This window comes from Balearica regulorum, chromosome 2 (genome assembly GCF_011004875.1).
Source record: "Balearica regulorum gibbericeps isolate bBalReg1 chromosome 2, bBalReg1.pri, whole genome shotgun sequence".
Lineage (NCBI taxonomy): Eukaryota > Metazoa > Chordata > Aves > Gruiformes > Gruidae > Balearica > Balearica regulorum.
Window position 1 is genome coordinate 45,084,051 of NC_046185.1, and position 19,402 is coordinate 45,103,452.

General features: G+C 35.7%; 1 protein-coding gene across 6 annotated transcripts in view; it reads right to left on the reverse strand.

Moving 5' to 3' along the window:
- SNTG1 (syntrophin gamma 1) overlaps positions 1–19,402 on the reverse strand; it is a 365,935-nt gene that overhangs the window by 51,912 nt on the left and 294,621 nt on the right. For all 6 annotated transcript variants that reach the window (XM_075744109.1, XM_075744111.1, XM_075744112.1 and 3 more), the window contains one exon: positions 3,706–3,822. In XM_075744109.1, the coding sequence (XP_075600224.1) occupies positions 3,706–3,822 (117 nt within the window). The remainder of the gene's footprint in view (positions 1–3,705; positions 3,823–19,402) is intronic.

Below are 19,402 nucleotides of genomic sequence, written 5' to 3' on the forward strand. Positions count from 1 at the left end.
TTAAACCAGATTTCTAAGGAAGGGAGTGACTAAATACTGAGAGTTCACAAATCATTTGGTACAGAATGAGGAAGTAAAGAAATATTGGAAATATACAGTCTTTATGCCTGAGTTTTAAGAAGCTATTCAGAGATGTGATGAATGATACGCAAAATGCTTTTGTCAGGGAAAGAAAAGAAAAAGGAAAGGAAAGGAAAGGAAAGGAAAGGAAAGGAAAGGAAAGGAAAGGAAAGGAAAGGAAAGGAAAGGAAAGGAAAGGGAAAAAAAAAGTAGCTGTTCTTTCTACTATGGACAAAAAATGAACTTTCTCACCATGAAGAGAGAAATGAGGAAGGAGTCTTGCTACAGCTCCACTGAACCCCAAACACCAGCCACACAAACAGAAGTCGTATTGCCCCATCAGGAATAGCTACTATTGCTGCTGAAGCACAAAGCCATTTGGAGCTGTGTTTAAAAGCTTACTGAAGGCTCCATACTTTGGGGAAAAATATCAGAGCTCCTCCTTCTCCCCTAGTTTCCTGCTTTTGTTTGTATGTATAAAGGAACTTCTTTTCAGGTCAAAACAAAACTCTTCCTGTATCAAGATACGTGCAAAGCAAAAGCAACTGTAGAATTACAACATTCATAGAAATTGCTTGCCCTGTTCACTTTTAATATTTTAATTTAAAAGCTTGAGTAGCAATAGAAAAGGTGTTAGCAGCTCTTTCTCAATTACAGTCCATTCTCTTTGAGATTTCCAACTATAAACTGTAAGAAAGTGAAAACCAGCAGACTTGACACACTTAATAATTCTAAAGCAGAAAATGTACTGGGAAATAACAGAAAAAGAAAAAGAAAAAAAAAGAAAAGAAGCAATTTTGTTTAAAGCTTTCAAAATGCAAATAAGATACATTAGAATTGCTCATCTATCCAAGCACGGAAAGTAGAAGTACTTTTGATCAAACAGATAAAAAAGAGGCAGGGAGAGGCTGCTGATACACAGTTTAAACATATGCTTCCCTAAAGTGTTAGACTTTGGCAGAGACCAGGGAAATACTTTCATTTGATTTTCTGGTTAAAAAGTTGGCGGCACATCTCTGTTCAGAAAACAACTTAATCCAAGGAGTTTACACTGCAAATATAATTAAAACTGTTTTTCTTCTTATAACAACACTTTATGCATCTCATAACTAGAAGCTCTGAAACTATGGCATGTAAAGTTTGTTCTTAATCTTTCGTAATCCCTGGAAGAGATGAACACATATACCTGCAGAATAGCAAACATAACTGTGTGTGTAAATGTTTGCATATACAAAATAGGATTTTAGAAGTCCTTTTAAAAGTCTTTGATAAGAAGATAATTTTGTTGCATACAAGTGCGCAGTTACTACATACATTACATGTTTTTAAGGTAGGAGCTCTTCTTCTGCCCCTTAAAGAACATGTTTCTCATTCTGCTTCCCTCCTCCTCTGGAGAGAAAATATTCTGCTCTACATTTGAACTGTCTTTCTATTTTAGAATAAGAACTAGAATCTGGCAAAAGAAATATAAAGACTTCAAGGATCGGTGGCTTGTCTCCTACAGCAGCAGCTTGTCCAAATTGTCCTAACTCACATCACTGCATTTCACAGCCCTATTATGAAGATGTTCCTACCACGCCCATTAATCATCACCCATTACCCATTTACCCACCAGCAGTATATTACTCCTGGAAACTTATGACTGCATCCTCAGTAAAAAGAGGCTTGTCGTTCCTTCCATACTGCTTACATAAGAATAATCTTCCTCTTTTGTATTGAACAGGAGTTCTCAGCATTGTTTCTGCTTCTATCCTGTGTCTAGAATGGAGGTCGCTTTATTTGACAGGTAGCAAATGCTCAGGCAGGTCTGCCAAAGCCAAGAGAGCTGCTTTTGAATTAAGGTGCTTGGCAGCATAATCTGACATTTTAATCTGATCCTGAAAAATATCCACCAACAAAAGCCAAACTCCCCTTACTAGCCATGGGAGAGCCAGACTCCCATACCGGTGAACTAGCGTACTGACATCGAACACACAAAGTTTTCAGTTTATACTTACTTCCATTCTTCATATCTTCAAAACGATCTTAAGCATTTTGCTAAACAAGCATGAATAGTGACTGATGAATGATGTAAAGACTGGCAAGATGGCTTTGAACTACCTCAGGCAGTAACGAGCTACAGCCTGGATCTAGCAACACAGGGTTCAGCAGCAGTCAGAAAGGTCACTCAATAGACAGAACAAATGAATCCACACTACTCTCCCTGTTGCTGGTGTGGGACTGCTACTAGCTCCTTAGCTACTGGCTTAAAAGATAGCTAGAGGATATCTCTGTTTACTGCAGTTCAGATGTACCATAAAACTGTGAAATTAAATGTCTGAGTATGAGACAACAGCTAAAGTTTTGCCCAGTGTTGCCAGTCAGATTCCAATTAATATATTTAACCTAAACAATTTCATTTGCTTCCCTGCCTTCCTTTTGGAGCTCTCAAACAGCATAAAAGTTACATTCAGGATGAAATCTAAATACAGAGATATTGCCATTTCCACAGCATGCAAAAAGCTTTGATATTTCCCCAAATCTCAGCAGTTTGACTATAACGATAGTTCAGTTTAAATCTAACCATCTTGCTTCAGGCTTGTTTTGTCTGCCAAAGGGAAATGAAAAGCCCCCTTTTAGCACAAGCAGATTTCTCTTGTATTTTTCCATGTGCTCAGGTAAGTGGGGGAAAAGAAATTCTTGTTAGATGCCAAATCATCTGATAAACAGCTGTTTTCTGTCACTTCTATACCACATACTCTGAAACTTTTCAGTGCTGTAAGTTGCAGTCCTGTTAGCTCAATGAGTGATGTGAGTGATGGGTCCTGCACTTGGGTCACAACAACCCCATGCAATGCTACAGGCTTGGGGAAGAGTGGATGGAAAGCTGCCTGGTGGAAAAGGACCTGAGGGTGTTAGTTGATAGCCGGCTGAAGAGGAGCCGGCAGTGTGCCCAGGTGGCCAAGAAGGCCAACAGCTTCCTGGTTTGTATCAGAAACAGTGTGGCCAGCAGGACTAGGGAAGTGATTGTCCCCCCGTACTTGGCACTGGTGAGGCCACACCTCGAGTACTGTGTTCAGTTTTGGGCCCCTCACTACAAGAAAGACATTGAGGGGCTGGAGCGTGTCCAGAGAAGGGCAACGAAGCTGGGAAAGGGTCTAGAGCACAAATATTATGAGGAGCGGCTGAGGGAACTGGGGTGGTTTAGCCTGGAGAAAAGGAGGCTGAGGGGAGACCTGATCGCTCTCTACAACTCCCTGAAAGAAGGTTGTAGCGAGGTGGGTGTTGGTCTCTTCTCCTAAGTAACAAGCCATAGGATGAGAGGAAATGGCCTCAAGTTGTGCCAGGGGAGGTTTAGGTTGGATATTAGGAAAAACTTCTTCACCAAAAGGTTTGTCAATCATTGGAACAGGCTGCCCAGGGAAGTGGTTGAGTCACCATCCCTGAAGGTATTTAAAGGACATCTAAATGTGGTGGTCAGGGACATGGTATAGTGGTTGGGCTTGGCAGTGCTAGGTTAACAGTTGAACTTGATGATCTTAAAGGTCTTTTCCAACCAAAATGATTCTATGATTCTATGTCTCATTATGAAAACCTTGTACATATTACACAAAATTATTTTACTTCATAACATATATTCCCACTAAGCATGAGAAATATACTTACTGGAGGTGCTATAAATTTATACAGGGAAGATCCCCTCAGTGCTAGAAACTTTGGTGTGTACATTCGATCCTGAAGGGAGTCTTGTTCCCGTTCTTCCGTCCAGCCCATGTAGACTATCTGACAGAAAAATCAATAGTGTTGAAAAACTCCTCAGACACTTTCTTCAAATGAATTGCAAATAATTCATGCAAGTAAGCTAATGTCTGTCAAATTTTACATAGCTACAAACCTTGAACCACTGTCTCTATATGGTGTATTGGCAGTTCATTTACAATCATGTACTTGTAAAAAGGATGCCTGTTGTGACAATCCAAAAACATCAGAACAAATATTTATTGTACTAGCAACAACAAAAGAGCTAAACCACATATTTAGTGGATGTTAAAGGTCTATTATCTCATTAAAAGCTCCCTGAAGTAATTCTACATATTTGCTGACAGATCACGTCACAGAAATTTAATGTAAGTAAGTGAAGTGTAAGGAACCACTAGGCAGGAATACAAAATCAATTGTTGCTACACTGCAATGTAGATACAGTCTCCACATACAGGTTCACAGTTATGCATTAAACAATACGATCTTACAAATTTTATTTCCAAATAATGGCAAGCTTTTTTTTTTCCCCTCTGAAAATCTCTATTGGGGAGTTTTGAACCTCCTTGCTTAGGAATAGCAAATTTACAGACTGTTTTCAGACACTATTTTGAACAGATTTCATCTACAGCTAAGAAGTAACCAGAATGCTGTTGACTCTTGCCACTACTTGCAGATCTTCCAACAGAGATGTATGAACTAGAACTTATTTAAACTTGTTTTAGGATCTAATTCCCTACCTATCCATCTATTAAATTTGAATAATTCAATATCAAATCCTTAAAGAATAACAGAGTATGAGTCACCACTATGCCAGCTTCTGGAGAACATCTGAAGAGGGAGTAGACACATCATGCAACTTTTGATTTATAACCATGCCATTAGTAATAAAATACAATTCCAGAGTGCACTGGAAGACTACTGCTATGGAAGATAGATCAACCCATATTGCATATAGTATTGTTAATGGAATAGATCTATTTTTAAATCTCTTTATGAAAGTGATTTCCACATTAACTAGGCATGGGGCATTCTCTGTCTTAAATGTCAGTAATGAATGTGTAAAGAAAACAGTTTAGGAAAAATAACTACAATCATATTAACATCCAACGAGTTATTCAGTTTACCGATGTTATAAATATACCTAAAATGAATGTTTATACTGCATGTTTTATCCTTGGAGTTTTTGTATGTCATGTACTTTTAAAAAGTGATTTCAACAAGTTTATTTCATTATTGTTGAGAAGAGGATTCTCATCAACAGTTCTTCATAGAGTATACATTAATTATTGTGGGGTGGTGGGTTTTTTTCCCTTTTTTTCCTTTGGATTGTATTGTAACACACTGGAAATTAATGGCTTTTTCAAATCCCCATGTATGAAATCTACAGTACTACTCTCCATCACGTTTATTAGATATTTTATGGTCTATAAACAGAGACAGGGAGAAGATCCATTCCTCTAAAACTTACAGTGAAACCTCAACATTTAATTCTTTTGCCAATAGCAAACACTAATACTGTATATATTCTCATGTCCGATAAAAAATGTGTGTTTAAGTATCTGCTGGTTTGGTGATTAAACAAGTTTATAAAATTCTAAAAGAAGACAGAGCTATACCACAATACTCAAGAATGAAGCAGAGCGGTCAAAACTATATTGTCACGCGATAACTAAAAAGTCACATTTTCTGAAATCTCATTCATTCCTGAATGAAGAAATAGTCAGGGGAAAGAAAAAAAAACAACCACTAACCCCCCACCCCCCAAAAAAACCCCCAAACCCTGACAGGTACAGTAAGAGAAGTTTTGAATTATTTCAGTTCGATGTTTATTCAGATTTCCCTCATTTCTGCTGTTTTGTATGTTATCCAATATAGGGTAAGTATGGGTACCCATCCCTCTGACTTGGTAGGAATCTGTAGAGCTCAGTGACTGAGAGGGCCTACACAGAAGAGTAAAATTAGCATAAAAAATTGTACTACCATGTGCAGAACTTTGGCGCATTTTCCTCTCTGTAACTGAAGAAAATGATTGATCTCTGATTTCCAGAATTGAGACATCTATGATTTTAAATTAATTAAACTGAATTGATTTGGTTCTAACTTGATTTGTTTCATTAAAATTGGACACACAGTAACACATCATCTTGCCTGATATTTAATATCACTGTAGCACTGTATGTAATCTGTTTTCAGTTAGTGTTTTTCACATTGCTCATTTCTACTTCTACTATTCATCAGAATAACAGGATACAGTCATTCATGCCGTGCAGATGTATTGATATTTCACATTTGATTGCCTTAATACTAAAGCAGCCATAGAATTTAAGGCAATTGCTCCTTTAGATATTTCTCCCTTGCCTTTGCAGATCATGAGGAGAAATTAGATTGATTTTTCAGACAACCTGCTGTACCAAGGTTTTATTAACAAAAAGGCATTTCTTCTTCAGACTAAATACCTACTATTAAACATACAGAAGAACTGTTAAGTAAAGGCTGCATGATTATAAGTAGGAACATGTATAAAGTTGTTTGAGTGCATGTGCATATTCACGTGTGGATTAAAATAGCATGGACTGGATTCTGAAAAACAGGGCAAAACTGAAAAAATACGTACCTGATGATAATTATTTTACCAATAAGTTCCTAAAGTGGTCTCAGTTTATCTAAACACCGTGAACATGTGAAGTTAGAAAAAATATTGTAATTTTTATATAGTGAAGCTGAGAATCTGTTGAAAATTTTTCACTTATCAGATAAAATAGAGGCCACGTTCCTGAGGCATTTATGTTACTGGTAAACATTTTGACTTCTAAAAAAAACTTTGCTATGAACAACTTACTTCAAGAAAATTATTTATTCGGAAAGGGATCTTAACTTTCCAAATGAGTAGTTCCTGTGTATATATGTATTGAAATACTGGATGGATATGAAATTTGACTTATGAGTTTTGGAACATATCTTCATGCTGTACATGTGGACTAGTCCCAAAATATGGAATTTCATGAGATTCTATCTGAAAAGAAATATTTAGAACCACAGACATATGATGAATGGAAATAAATGTGAATCACAAATAGACAGTGCATAGCATGCCCCTTTATAGGTTTTGGGGTTTTGTTTTTTGTTGTTTTTTTTTTTTTTGTTTGTTTTTGTTTTTTTAAAAAAGATTAGTCTTTAATCTCAGAAAAAATTTTTGCATCCCTATAAACTGCTCAGTGTTATCAACAATGGTGTGTGGGTTTTGGGGAAATAGATTTTATTTGTGATAACATTCCACTTAAAAGATTATTTCTGTGGTCCTGGTTTCTAACTTACCTGAAGCAGCTCATTCTTCAAAATCAAATGGTGACACAAATTAGTTAACCTAGTGGCTGCTGGTTCAGTAACAAAGATTCAATAAGTTATTACGGTTTATGAGTTAAATCATGTACAGTTTTAAAAAAAATCTATATCTAAATGATAAATGAAACAGGACACTTTCTTCAGTCAAAAATCCATAATCTCCTAATTTAGTATGTACTTACATCACACAGACATCCTAATCAAGAAAGATAAATTGTCATAAATTGCCATATTTCATATCAATCCAACATATTTCCAAAAGGACTTAAATAACCTTGACTTTCAGAGAGACTTCTCCAGAGTTTTTACACAAATTTTATTATATTTTAGGAATAACAGTAAGACAAAAATACAACAAAATTTCCCCAAAATGAAATGTATGTGATATTAAATGAGTGAGGCAACTCAAAGATCAGAACAGATGCACTGACAGCTTTTTATCTTGGAAGCCTCATCTTCATACTCATATTATGTGAAACAGTGCTGTAGGGCAACAGGATAATCATAGAGTCAAAAGACAAATTAATATGTCAGACAACACAGGGGAAAAACTATGCGGGATGAAGAACTCAGATAATGCTCTCTACCCTGGTTTTAACATAATTTTCTCTGTATGGTAGTCTCAAAATTCATTATAGTAAATTGTTAACAGAAAAAGTAATAAAACCACACTAAAATGGAACAAAAAGTGTGATCGTAATGCAATCATTGGCAAAAACAGTGCTACATTTAAAAGGTTTGGGATTTTGATGCTGAGTAAGAATTTTTTTTTCAAAGTCAACAGAAGAACTAATCATATACAATTTTGAATGAATGCTAGAAAAATTTTACTCTACTGCAAATATAGTCAAAATATCTCCTATTGTATTTTTCAGGTTTGTGAAAAGCCTGGTAATCTTTCCATAAACATTTTTTTAAAAAATTCCTGTGAATTATTTTCTATCTTCTCTACAAAGTCCCCCAAAAAAAGGCAGACTGCATATGAAAAATAATCTCAAAGAAACAGAAGACAAATGGCAATGAAAAAATATTTTACATATGTTTCAGATTGGATTTAAAATAATTTAAAGCCTCATTTGCTTCATTATGATTAGTGACCAATATACATCAGTAATGGTCAGTATTTTCTAGAAAATTATGCCATGAAATTATTAATAGCAAAGGAACAGCTTTGGCAAATATACCCTTTTATTTCTGAACTTCAAAATTTAGAAATGAACTATTTTTGGTTTGAAGTTTGGATGGACATGGTCCTCCAGAGGTTCCTTATGACCTCAACTATTCTGTGATTCCATGAAATAAAAAAAAAAAAATTCAATGTATAAAACCAGAAAAAGATTGCTTGCAAAATATTTCCCCCTTCAGTTCTCCTCTATCTCCTCCTTTCTATCCTATGTGCTTTAGAACTACCTTTGACAAAAATCACCTTCATATTTTTGAAGCACCTACCTACTAATATTATTGTTATTCAGTCTCTAATAATTTAACTTGTTATTGGAGATTATAAAATTATTATGGGAGATAATAAGATTACACATTTATTGTATCATCTCATATAGCTTAATTTCCCTCTGGGTAAGAACTCATGTTGTCATATCTCATCATGTCAGACCAAGGCTGAGTATAGGTTTTCCATTTGGTTTTGTCCTGTTCCATTTTTTAAATGATCATACAGAAATTAAGGAAATATTTAGGAGTCTTAAAGTAAACAGTACCAGAGAAAGCAGAAAATACTTCTTAGTTACGGAAGATGATTTCTCCCTTACACGCCAGACAACTGAAAACTGATATCAAAGACTGAAAACAGAATATATTTTCTTTCTTAGCATACAATATCACAATCAGAGTGAAGACAGTTGTTGCAGGTAAAAAAACTTGCCTGGACCCCTGCAGACATCTGTCCAACATTAACAGCACTGTTTGAAAAATGTGCATTACAGTGTACGTTACATCCAAAACCATCCCATGAGAAATCTTAGCACCTGCTTGATGAGATCAGCCAGATCTTGCTGGAAATCAGGACTATATTGACTGCTTCATGCCTTCACTCCCTTCACAGATTTAAAAAGTGATGGCTACATGTGGAGACAGGACAGCTTTCTGAACAGGTAAAGATCTATACTTTGCTTTACCAGGTTTCTCACAATCTTCTTCTTGTTATAATCTACTAATCCAGAGCAACATTTTGTCTCATCCATTCAGTCTTTCATCCAATGTTACATGTTAATAGCTACAGTTTATTTCAAAGTACTCATTTTACTTATTTAAGACTTCTAAGTATCTATTCATTAAAATAAATTCTTCTAAAGACAAAGTTAATTTGAACATTAATTGGGCAACTGTGTGCCTTTGTCAAAATGTCAACATTAAAAGTCGGGGGTTTTTTGCCTCCCTTAAATTATTCAAGTCAACGAACAATTACATGTATTAAAATTCATTACAATTTGACTTTGTTCATTTTAATAGAGGTGATTAGCATTTAGAAAGTACAGCATTCCTGTGTTAAGACTTTTTCCAAGAAAGACCTTATGCAGTTGTTTTTACGAAGATAGATATGGATGTAAATTGCAGTATTAGATACCAGTCTATATTAATTTGGGGGGTGGGGGTGGGGGTGTGTACACGTGTAGGTGTGTGAAATTACTAGAAGGAATCAGTACAAAACCAGGTCATGCTAGTCCTGGCTTGCAGGATATTGACTGGGTAATTTAGAAAAAAAATCATCAACGAGAGTAGCAAGGCAGCATATGGTAAACCCCCTGAACTGCACAAGGGATGTGTGCATTTTACATGGGATAAGTTAAACGTTTTCCTTGTTAATAGGTATGGTAGCTAGATAATGAAAAAAATATACCTTGTGTTATCTAAAGCAATCTGCCTTCCTTACTTGAATGAGTCTCCTTTCTTCTTGTAGAGACTTCTCTTGTTTACCTGCCACATAACTCACCTGTGGAGCAATTTAGCACATCCCTGAGCAGGTTAATTTGGCTGCCACATTTATCACTGAGGACGCTCAGTCCCGCTGTCATCACAGGCATTTTAGAGCCCACCAGAGAAGCTTCAGACCTTCTCTGACACTCTGACACTCTCAGCAGAGCAGTTCTCAGCAAACTCTTTGATAATGAGCAGGTCTCACACACATCCTGACTAAAAAAATTACTATAAATCACACTGTCATCATTTCCTCTCCTTTTGCTGGTGTGTAACTGCAACCAGTAGGATTCTGTTTGGGGTTTTTTCAATGGGGAAAAACATCTTTGATATATGGTCATATTTGAATTCCTGCCTGTCCATTTTTCACCTACTGAATTTGTAAGCAGAAACCAGGAGGGCTGTAAATTTTAATCCAAGATAAAATTTCTGGGCTTTTTTTTTTTTAGGGTTTAAACAGGTAACAGTGTAATACAAAAAGCTCAACATTCAGGTGGCAAGAAAGTAAACATCATCTGTTCTAAAGCCTAGTAGCTTGACTGTGTTTAGGACTTACCTTTTGATTAATGACTTTTTTTTTTCCTCTTCTAAATGTACACAGTATAAATGTAATATATTTTTGAAGCTCAAAAATATAAATGGGTCAGACAAAAAACCTATTTCAGATAATCAAGCTGGAGGGCACAGCCTCTCCTTTCTGATGAACAATGTGTCACATTCATCTTTGTCATCTCAGGTTAGTCTACTGAAACGTGCTGAATGAAGAAAAAGATCAGAATATTACAAGTCACAAGACAGTGTCTTTCAGACTTTTGATGGTGCCACGGAGCAAACAGCTGACATATTTATCTTTCTCCGCTGCCAGTATGAGTGAATCACTGATGGAAACATTTATTATCGTTCTTAACTCGCTCCAGGAGCAGTTTTCAATTAGATTTCAATGACTGGTTCCAGATACTGTTTTGATTTCCACTTTCTGTTTCTCCAAAAAGGACGGGTAAGCAGAACTTGGACAGGACTAGTACAAATTAGACTATCCGGATGTTTCTGTGAGATCATACTACTCATGTAGCTGCTTTGCTCACATCCTGAAAGCCTGCTAGATTTCTGCATCATCCAAAGGGGAAGGTAACCATAAAAGTTTGAGAACCCCAAATGCCTGAATATATAGAAAATACAGATGATGGATAATAGGTTGGACTTCCTTGAAATTCATTTAGTAAATTATGTTTTGAGTTTGAATAACATTAAAATTATGGTCCTACAGAATTAGATGTTTACATTTCAAAGTGCTCACAGAGCCAGAATAAAACTGCAAATACTCAGTGTATACCTGAAACTATCTTTTCAGTCTCTGGTGTTGTTGCTTGCATAGCAAAATAGACATATTTGACAGAAGTCCCTTTTTTGGTAACAATGACTTCACAGGACCTGACTTTTAGAAATATTTTTATAGTTTTGCGAGATTGAAGTTTGAACTATTCACAAAATCAGTAGTGCAGATATATCTGTAAGTATACAAAAGCCTGTTTAGACTTAAAAAAATATATTTAAATGCTTCATCCTCTGATGAAACCAAAATCAAAATTTCATGAAACAATGCTATTCATGGCTACTGGATGAAAATTATTAGGCAAACAAATTTTCACTTTCCATTCTTAGTCATTTAAATAGCAATACTTACAAACTGATAAAATTAGCCATTAATGTTTGAAAAACATCTTTTGCTATTTATACTGAGAAACAATTATTTTCTGTCCTATCTGATTATCAAAAGAAGACTTCTACAAGCTTGAAGTGTTCTTAAGGCTCTCTCAGAGCTCTCAGAGCACACAATTACTACTTATATAGTCCCAGAAAAATAAGTATAAACAAAATCTCCAAAAATAAGTGAATAAATTTAGACTAGAATTACATTGCCTTTTAGCAACTCATTCTTTTTTTTGAAGAATTCAATGCAGGTAACTGAAAAAAGAAAAAGACATCAAGAGGTGAAAGTTTATTTTCAAAAGTACAAACAGTACCCAGTTTTCTGCATTACTCCACTGGTTTTCAGCTTTCATGATCCATGTTCAGTTAATGAATTGTTTTGAAAGAAAAGAATGTGACAGAAGAAGTAGTGACATGGGGTTTTTTTCTTCCTTACCAGCACCTTTATTTTGCTGTGAGAAAGAAAGTCTATGAGAGGTCATCTGGTGGTTTGGTAACTTTTTTTAATTATGAAAAAAATTTATAAAGGTTCAAGGAAAGTTGCTAAATTTTAAGAACTTACAGCATCAAGGGAAGGACTGTATTATTGCAACAAGCTAAAACACATTTTGAAACCACGTTTTACCTTCACAGAAATGCACATAATGAAGCAACTATTAGAGCCAATTCAATAATAATAATAATAATAATAATAATAAAAAAATATTCCTTCAAAGATTAACAACTACTGCAGTCAGAAACATGATGGCAAGTGATATGCAACACTGTTGGGTATGGTGTAGTCAGCATATCTTTCCAACTATTAATGGATACAGATGTCTCTTTTAAGCAATGTTAAGTATTGAATTTTCTTCTTAAACTTTCTGAGCATCAGTGTCTCCAGCAACTGCCAATCAGTGCATAGTAGCAAAGTATCCTAAGACAATGGAAATAATGATGAAGTCTTATCTTCTGATGAATTACTCAGAAACAACTGAAGGCCACACAGCTCTCCTACAGAACATGAAAATCTACAGATGAGAAGTATTTGATGGATCTGCAGTTTCTTCAGTGAACCAACATTACTGGTGTCAGTTAATAACAGGCAAAAGAAACAGGTAGTATAAAAAATTAATGTTCTAATCAATAAAGAATACTCCCTAAGGTAATTTCATCATTTGTTTAGCTATACCAAATGATCTTTTGTCTAATGAATGCACAGTTTTTGAGATCATTAAGCAACAGCTCTAATTAAGCTTAATTTCTAAATAGCCAGTGATAAATATTCTTCTTGATCTATAAATATGATCAATGCAGTAAAACTTCAGTTTATATTTCAATTCATATCATGTAATAAGAAACTAAACTAATCCATAAATTTTACATATATTGATAACAATGTGATTCCTTCCTTATCAGAAACATCAGACAACACTTATCCTCTAAAGTTCTTTTAAGTCAAAGTGCACTTCAAAGATATATAAAAAGAAACTATCATAAGTAGGAGGAACAGAATTCTGAAAGCGAGACATTCTCACTGTCACATTGGTCACTTCTTATTACTAACTTCACAACATCAATAGGAGTGACTGACATTTTCCTTTTTAATCATTATCCTGATTAAAATCTGACAAATAAGATTTTGCTTTTGACAGCATAAAATTAATTTAAAATAAAAATTCTAGACAACCACCAAATTTATCACACATAAAAAAATCACTAAATGAAAAAAAAAGTTTAAAAAAATACCTCTAAAATGTCATCAGCAACATATTTGGTACAGAAACACCTAGTCAGATCTTTCCTTTCTGTTTCAAATATTTCTGCATGTCAATCTAATGAGCTGAATATCATTAGGAAATCAAGATTCTATTTATGCTTATTTCATACTTACGAGCCACATATCATCTATCAGAGAATTTTGAAAGCTATAGACTTTTCAATTTTTTTTTTCTTTTAAAGAGATTTTCAGTGTATTTTGAATGGCTCATGAAGACTACTTTTGAAACTGTTATAGCTGAATGGATAAAACTTGCCGAGGTAATGGGTTTAAGCTGAAGGAGGGTCGATTTAGATTAGATGTTAGAAAGAAATTCTTTACTGTTAGAGTGGTGAGGCACTGGAACAGGTTGCCCAGAGAGGTTGTGGATGCCCCCTCCCTGGAAGTGTTTAAGACCAGGTTGGATGGGGCTTTGGGCAACCTGGTCTCGTGGAGGGTGTCCCTGCCCACAGCAGGGGGGTTGGAACTAGATGATCTTTGAGGTCCCTTCCAACCCAAACCATTCTGTGATTCTATGATTTTAACAAATTGGTTGCAAAGAGTATTCATCTTCCACTACAGCTAAATAGAGACAACATTATGGGTCACTGCTTTTCTCTTTCACCTGCCTTGAGAGTCTGAACTTTCCATCACAACAGTCTGAAAAATAAACTAATTATTTTTATACAAACAAATAAATATTCTGCAATTGAAATCCACAGTGTGTACCTTGCTAGATCTACGGAAAGGGATTTATTCACTATCTTGTGGCACTATGGCAAAGAAATTGTATATCAAAACACCTTTGATGTCTTTAATACTTAGAATGCAGAAAATTTTGAATTATGTCTCTTAGTGTGAGATGTTATGAAATCTCCATTCTTAAATACTTTCAGAACTTGACTGGGCAAAGTCCAGAGCAACTTGATTTATGTTGGTCATTCTCTGAGCTGAGCCGGGTTTTGACCAGATGACCTACAACAACTCATCTAATCTAAATAATTCTGTTATTCTATGAGTCTTTGATCTCAAAGCAATAATACCTTTCTTGGAATCTGTTTTAAAATAGTCCTGACTTACTATTAGCAAACCAGCTTCAGCATTTTTATTGCGGTGCCACATTATTCTTCGGTAGCACACACAGTAGTACATACCAAATGTAGTAGTTCACATTTCATAATCCATTTGTAGCTGTCCAAGTTTTTCCGAATTCATCAATTTTATATCTACCTTCATTTTCAGTGGGGTAGTGTATCAAACTTCTCACTTCAGACTTTCGTCCTTAAAATACACTCCGGAAAGGAATTTTTAGTACAGACTGCTTGCAGGTAAGACCCCCTTGATACCGAAGACAGTAAGACTGTTCTATTGCTCATAAACAGCTATTGAGAAATGAAAGAAGAATCCTATTATCCCTTCTCACTTGTTAATGGGGCTGGGGGGAATGGTTATGATTTGTGAAGGACTCTGATATTCTATAAAGATTGAAGAGGAAGGGAAAGAAGAGGTGAGAAGTCAGATGAGAACAGAGATGCTAAATATCTTGAAATTACTTGAAATTCAATTGACTCTAAACAGAATGGAAAAGCTAGTGGGTAAAAGACTAAAGTAATGACGTATAACTTGCATTCTTACACATTCTGAAAGTAAATAAAAATATTCCTAAATTAATTACTAAGAAAGAAAGAGAAGTGGGGCTACTCTGGAACCACTTTAAATATTAATTTTCAAACAGTTGTATTCAAATATAAGTATGTTGAGAAACAGAACCAGAATGCAATTCCATTCTGAAAGACAACATGTTAGAAGAAAATGACTGCTAAAATAGCTCCTCTAGGAGCTGAGAAAAACCTTAGGGGATGACTAGATCAAGAACATGATATTCAGTAGCTTCTACATAATATTGTTTTCATGTCTATCTTCATAACTTAATTTTTAACAAGAATCTACTATTTTTAAAATATTTATTTATTTATTTATTTGTTAGAATAAAGCCTGATTTAATTTGTCTGGTGTTTAGATTGAAACCAGGCTATCCTAAGGAACGTTCACTGGTCATTTGCCAATGGCCTCTGACAGGGAGTTAGCAGTAGAGTTCATAACATTTATTGAACTCATGTTGCACTTTATTTTTCAACAATGGGGTGATGCCTGTCAATAGTTGACTTGTTTCTGACATCTCAGTATTTCCATGGATTTTGTAGTTTTGCTAGAAAAGCTCAATCTTTAAGGAATACTGGGTAACAATTATTTTGCAATATCAGAGCTTTCCTCCACTCTTTTTTTTTTTCTTTTTTTTTTTCTTTTTTTTTTTTCTTTTTTTTTTTTTAATGCAAGCTGTCCCACCATCATGAACAACCCAGGGATACAACACATAAAGGATGTAACTGCCCCGAAATTAAGACTGGGTCCTGAATGAAGCTGTAACTTCAGTGTTAGACACTGAGGGTCTGTATCCACAGAGAGCTCTACAGAGAGACAGGAAGGCTCCTTCACTCACAGAGAAGACACCATAAAAAATCCACTGTGGGTGCCATCTGTGTGGCTGAAGGAGAGATCCTGACTGAATAGTTCAAGGCCCTCTGAAGAGCAGACAGTGACCTACAGGAACTTTATTAAACACTTGATGGATGTAAACTCACAATTAGTACGTAACCAGAAGTCTCTCCTCTCACAGAGAGCATCTTTTCTTCAAGGCCTTTTTGCATAGTGTCAGATGTCTGGATCCTTTTTGCATGCTCTCCTTTCCCACTGTCTGGGGTTGGTTTTGGACGGCAGCCTACTTCATCAGGTGGGGAAGGAGAAGCTGCCGTATTATCTCACCTACCGCAGTTAGGGCAGGCTGGTGGGAGCAATAAGTTGGAGTGATGAGTGACTATTGCTTCTGTTTAGCAAGTACCGTAAACAGTAGGCTGTTAAACAAATAATGGGAAGCAGCATAATTTCTGGCTGTATATTTAAAGAAAGCAGCTAGAAACTGCATACTGTTGTATCTTGATCCTGCTGGACTTCGGGGGTACTCTGAGCATGCCAGTTGGATTGAGTGACACAACACTCAGCACTTACACACCACCAGAGCCATCAGGTACAGACCTGTTTTAGAGAAAGAAGGCAGATGTCTGTCTGGACCTTGGTCGGAAGTTCGCAGCCTGAGCATTGTTTAACCACTGCTTCAGGCCTTTTCAACTCTCCAGAATTGCACCATTTTCCAGAATCATTCTTCATACATAAAGGTGGACTTTTTTTGGTACTAAACCCAGTGTCACTGAGAGATATTCCAATAAGGAAAATACTTCTTCTTATAAATAAATAATTTTATTTTTTTTCAGTTGTCAGCTCCTGAGAATAGGTTATCTATTTGCAGCTATTACATTTCTATTTGCTGTGTCATAAAATAGGATGGACTTAATAAGTTTTGTTTCCCAAAATAGTAAGACTGAAAGCAAAAGTTCTCTAATATGCTAAACATATAACAGATATTGCTCACTAAACAGTGTCTCCTTTCCAGAAAATATATCTGTTTAAAAGGACAAAAAATTGTCATCATGAATTTCTAGGGGATGTTTCTGCATCTGTAATTAATTACAATTTTTAACATTTTCCATTAATTTTATTGTCAGTTTTCCTTCAGACATTTTCAGTGATTAACACTTCTTGGGTGGGTTTTTTTTTCCTTCTTCATTACATTGTCAATTGCTTTGTACTATTTTACACATCAACCATTTTCCGAAATTCAGGTAGCAACTGTATCACAGGTACCACACACTATTACTGTGATGAAAGGGAAAAGATCAATGACCATCTGTGGTCTACAGAATTCTGTTCTTAGAAGTTCAAGAGATTACGTATTTTTCCTTTTACAGGGCATGATATGAAGCACCAATCATCTGCAAAAATGTAAAATAAGTGAATGAGAAAAAATGAAATGTTCAGTCCGCTCTTCTCTTGAAGTAAACTGTAATTAAAAATACTTTTTTTAAGCCTTTTGAGTCCCATGTGCTCCTTCAATAGAAGATCTACACTTAAAGTATATGCTTCATTGATTCCAATTAATTTATTTAGATGATACAGTTCCCCAAGGAATAATGTGTGTATAAGCTTACTGAACACCTTCAGACTAATCTACTAAAATTAATGTCATTCTTGGGAACTTTTACGTTCACTTGATGCAGTAAAAGAGACACTACAATAAAGCATTGCAATGTTTTAATTTCTAGCCTCAGCCTCCAATGACAAGACATTCGAAATGGCCAGACTGAACAAACTCATATCTGGTAAGCTATGGATATTAACAATTCCTGATTTAAGGGGGGGGGGGGGGGGGGGGGGAATTCTCCATGCTTAATCTTTCTAAGTATAACTGTAAAAAAAAAAAAGATGACCTATATCTTTTGTGGATATGGTGACTCAAGTTCTCTCTTCTTTTTGTATTTCCTTGGCAGAGAGCAGAGAGGTACAGGACATATGCATCATTCAAGGCATCTATTTCTAAACAAGGATGTTGAAATTTGTTTGCTGCCCTCCTGCTTTGTTGGCCTGTTTGGATAGTAGCTAAAAATCCTGTCCAACAATAAAATGCATGAAAAAGATGTAAGCATTTATTCTACTAGAACAAAAAATGCCTCTTTCTTGGTTTAATATTTCCTACTTATGTTTCTAGTCTCAGACAACATAAATATCCAATTTCCCCCCAAAATATCTCTTTTAAATTTCAGGTATCCCTTTCACTGTCCTATTTATCTTACATATACCATTTCTTGTGTAAGTTGCAAAATATCAGATCCAAATATGTTTAAAGACTTAAAGCAGGATTTAATTATGTCATGCTTATAAATAGAACACAGGGATGAAATGATGCAACAAAAGCAATCCCTTTGATTACTATTTAAATTTGGTGGTTTCTCACTGTGACTTCATTGTAGATACAGAATTATACTTCTGGGAAGAACTGCAAGTATTTGTCCCTGTTAAAGCTCTATGACAAATCAGGAAGCAATGATTCCTCTGCCTAAATCTGCTGGGGGAGGTCTGATTTGGAAGAACCTTGGATGCATACAGGCAGGGTCAGGTTTATTAAAACATGTTAAGATCATATTGTTGTAAAAAGTAGCATGTGAAGGGAAAACCCTTATTACGGCAATCTAGACATTACAGCACTTGCAAAGTCAGTGTGTCAAAACTGTGTCTTTCACCTTCTAACCCAACCATCAAGCTAAAGGCTGAGGTATGCAGCTCCTGTGGAAGCTATGGCACTACAAAGAAAGACACGCACAACCTGTGGGATCAGAAAGAGTCTGTTTTCACACCTGAGAGGAGTGTAAAGCAAGGTGAAAGATTTGGTAAGAACACTTAATCTGGAAAGCAGTGGATCGAGCTGTCCACTCACCAGCTGAATACTTTTAAACCACAGTTGTCACCTAAAATAGGCATAACTATATTATGTTGTAAAGTATATGTATTTATCTATTCATCTATTTATGTATTTATTTAGAGGAGGAACTTCCAGTAATTTCTTAGAAAGAGTCTCTGTGGAAGCATTCAGAGCTTTGAACTTGACCCGAATGAAGCTTTGACTCAGACCCCCAAGCCACAAAGAGAGAAGGGCTATCAGATTTGTCCCTGAGAGCTGCCCGAGGTAAAGCTACACCCCAGCTGGTTTGGATCTTACCCCAGTGGTTCTCCATTCTTCAGGAACCAAATGGGTAACAGCTAGGCATCACATCACTTCCCTGCAGATTCCTAAGTCCTCACCCTTGAAATGTCACTAAGATACATACAATAACTAAGTCTTCTTCCAGAACCAGAAGATAAGTAACATTTGTTTATTTGTTTATTAATTTAGGATTCCACTTAATAACATCTGGTTGTGGGACATATCTG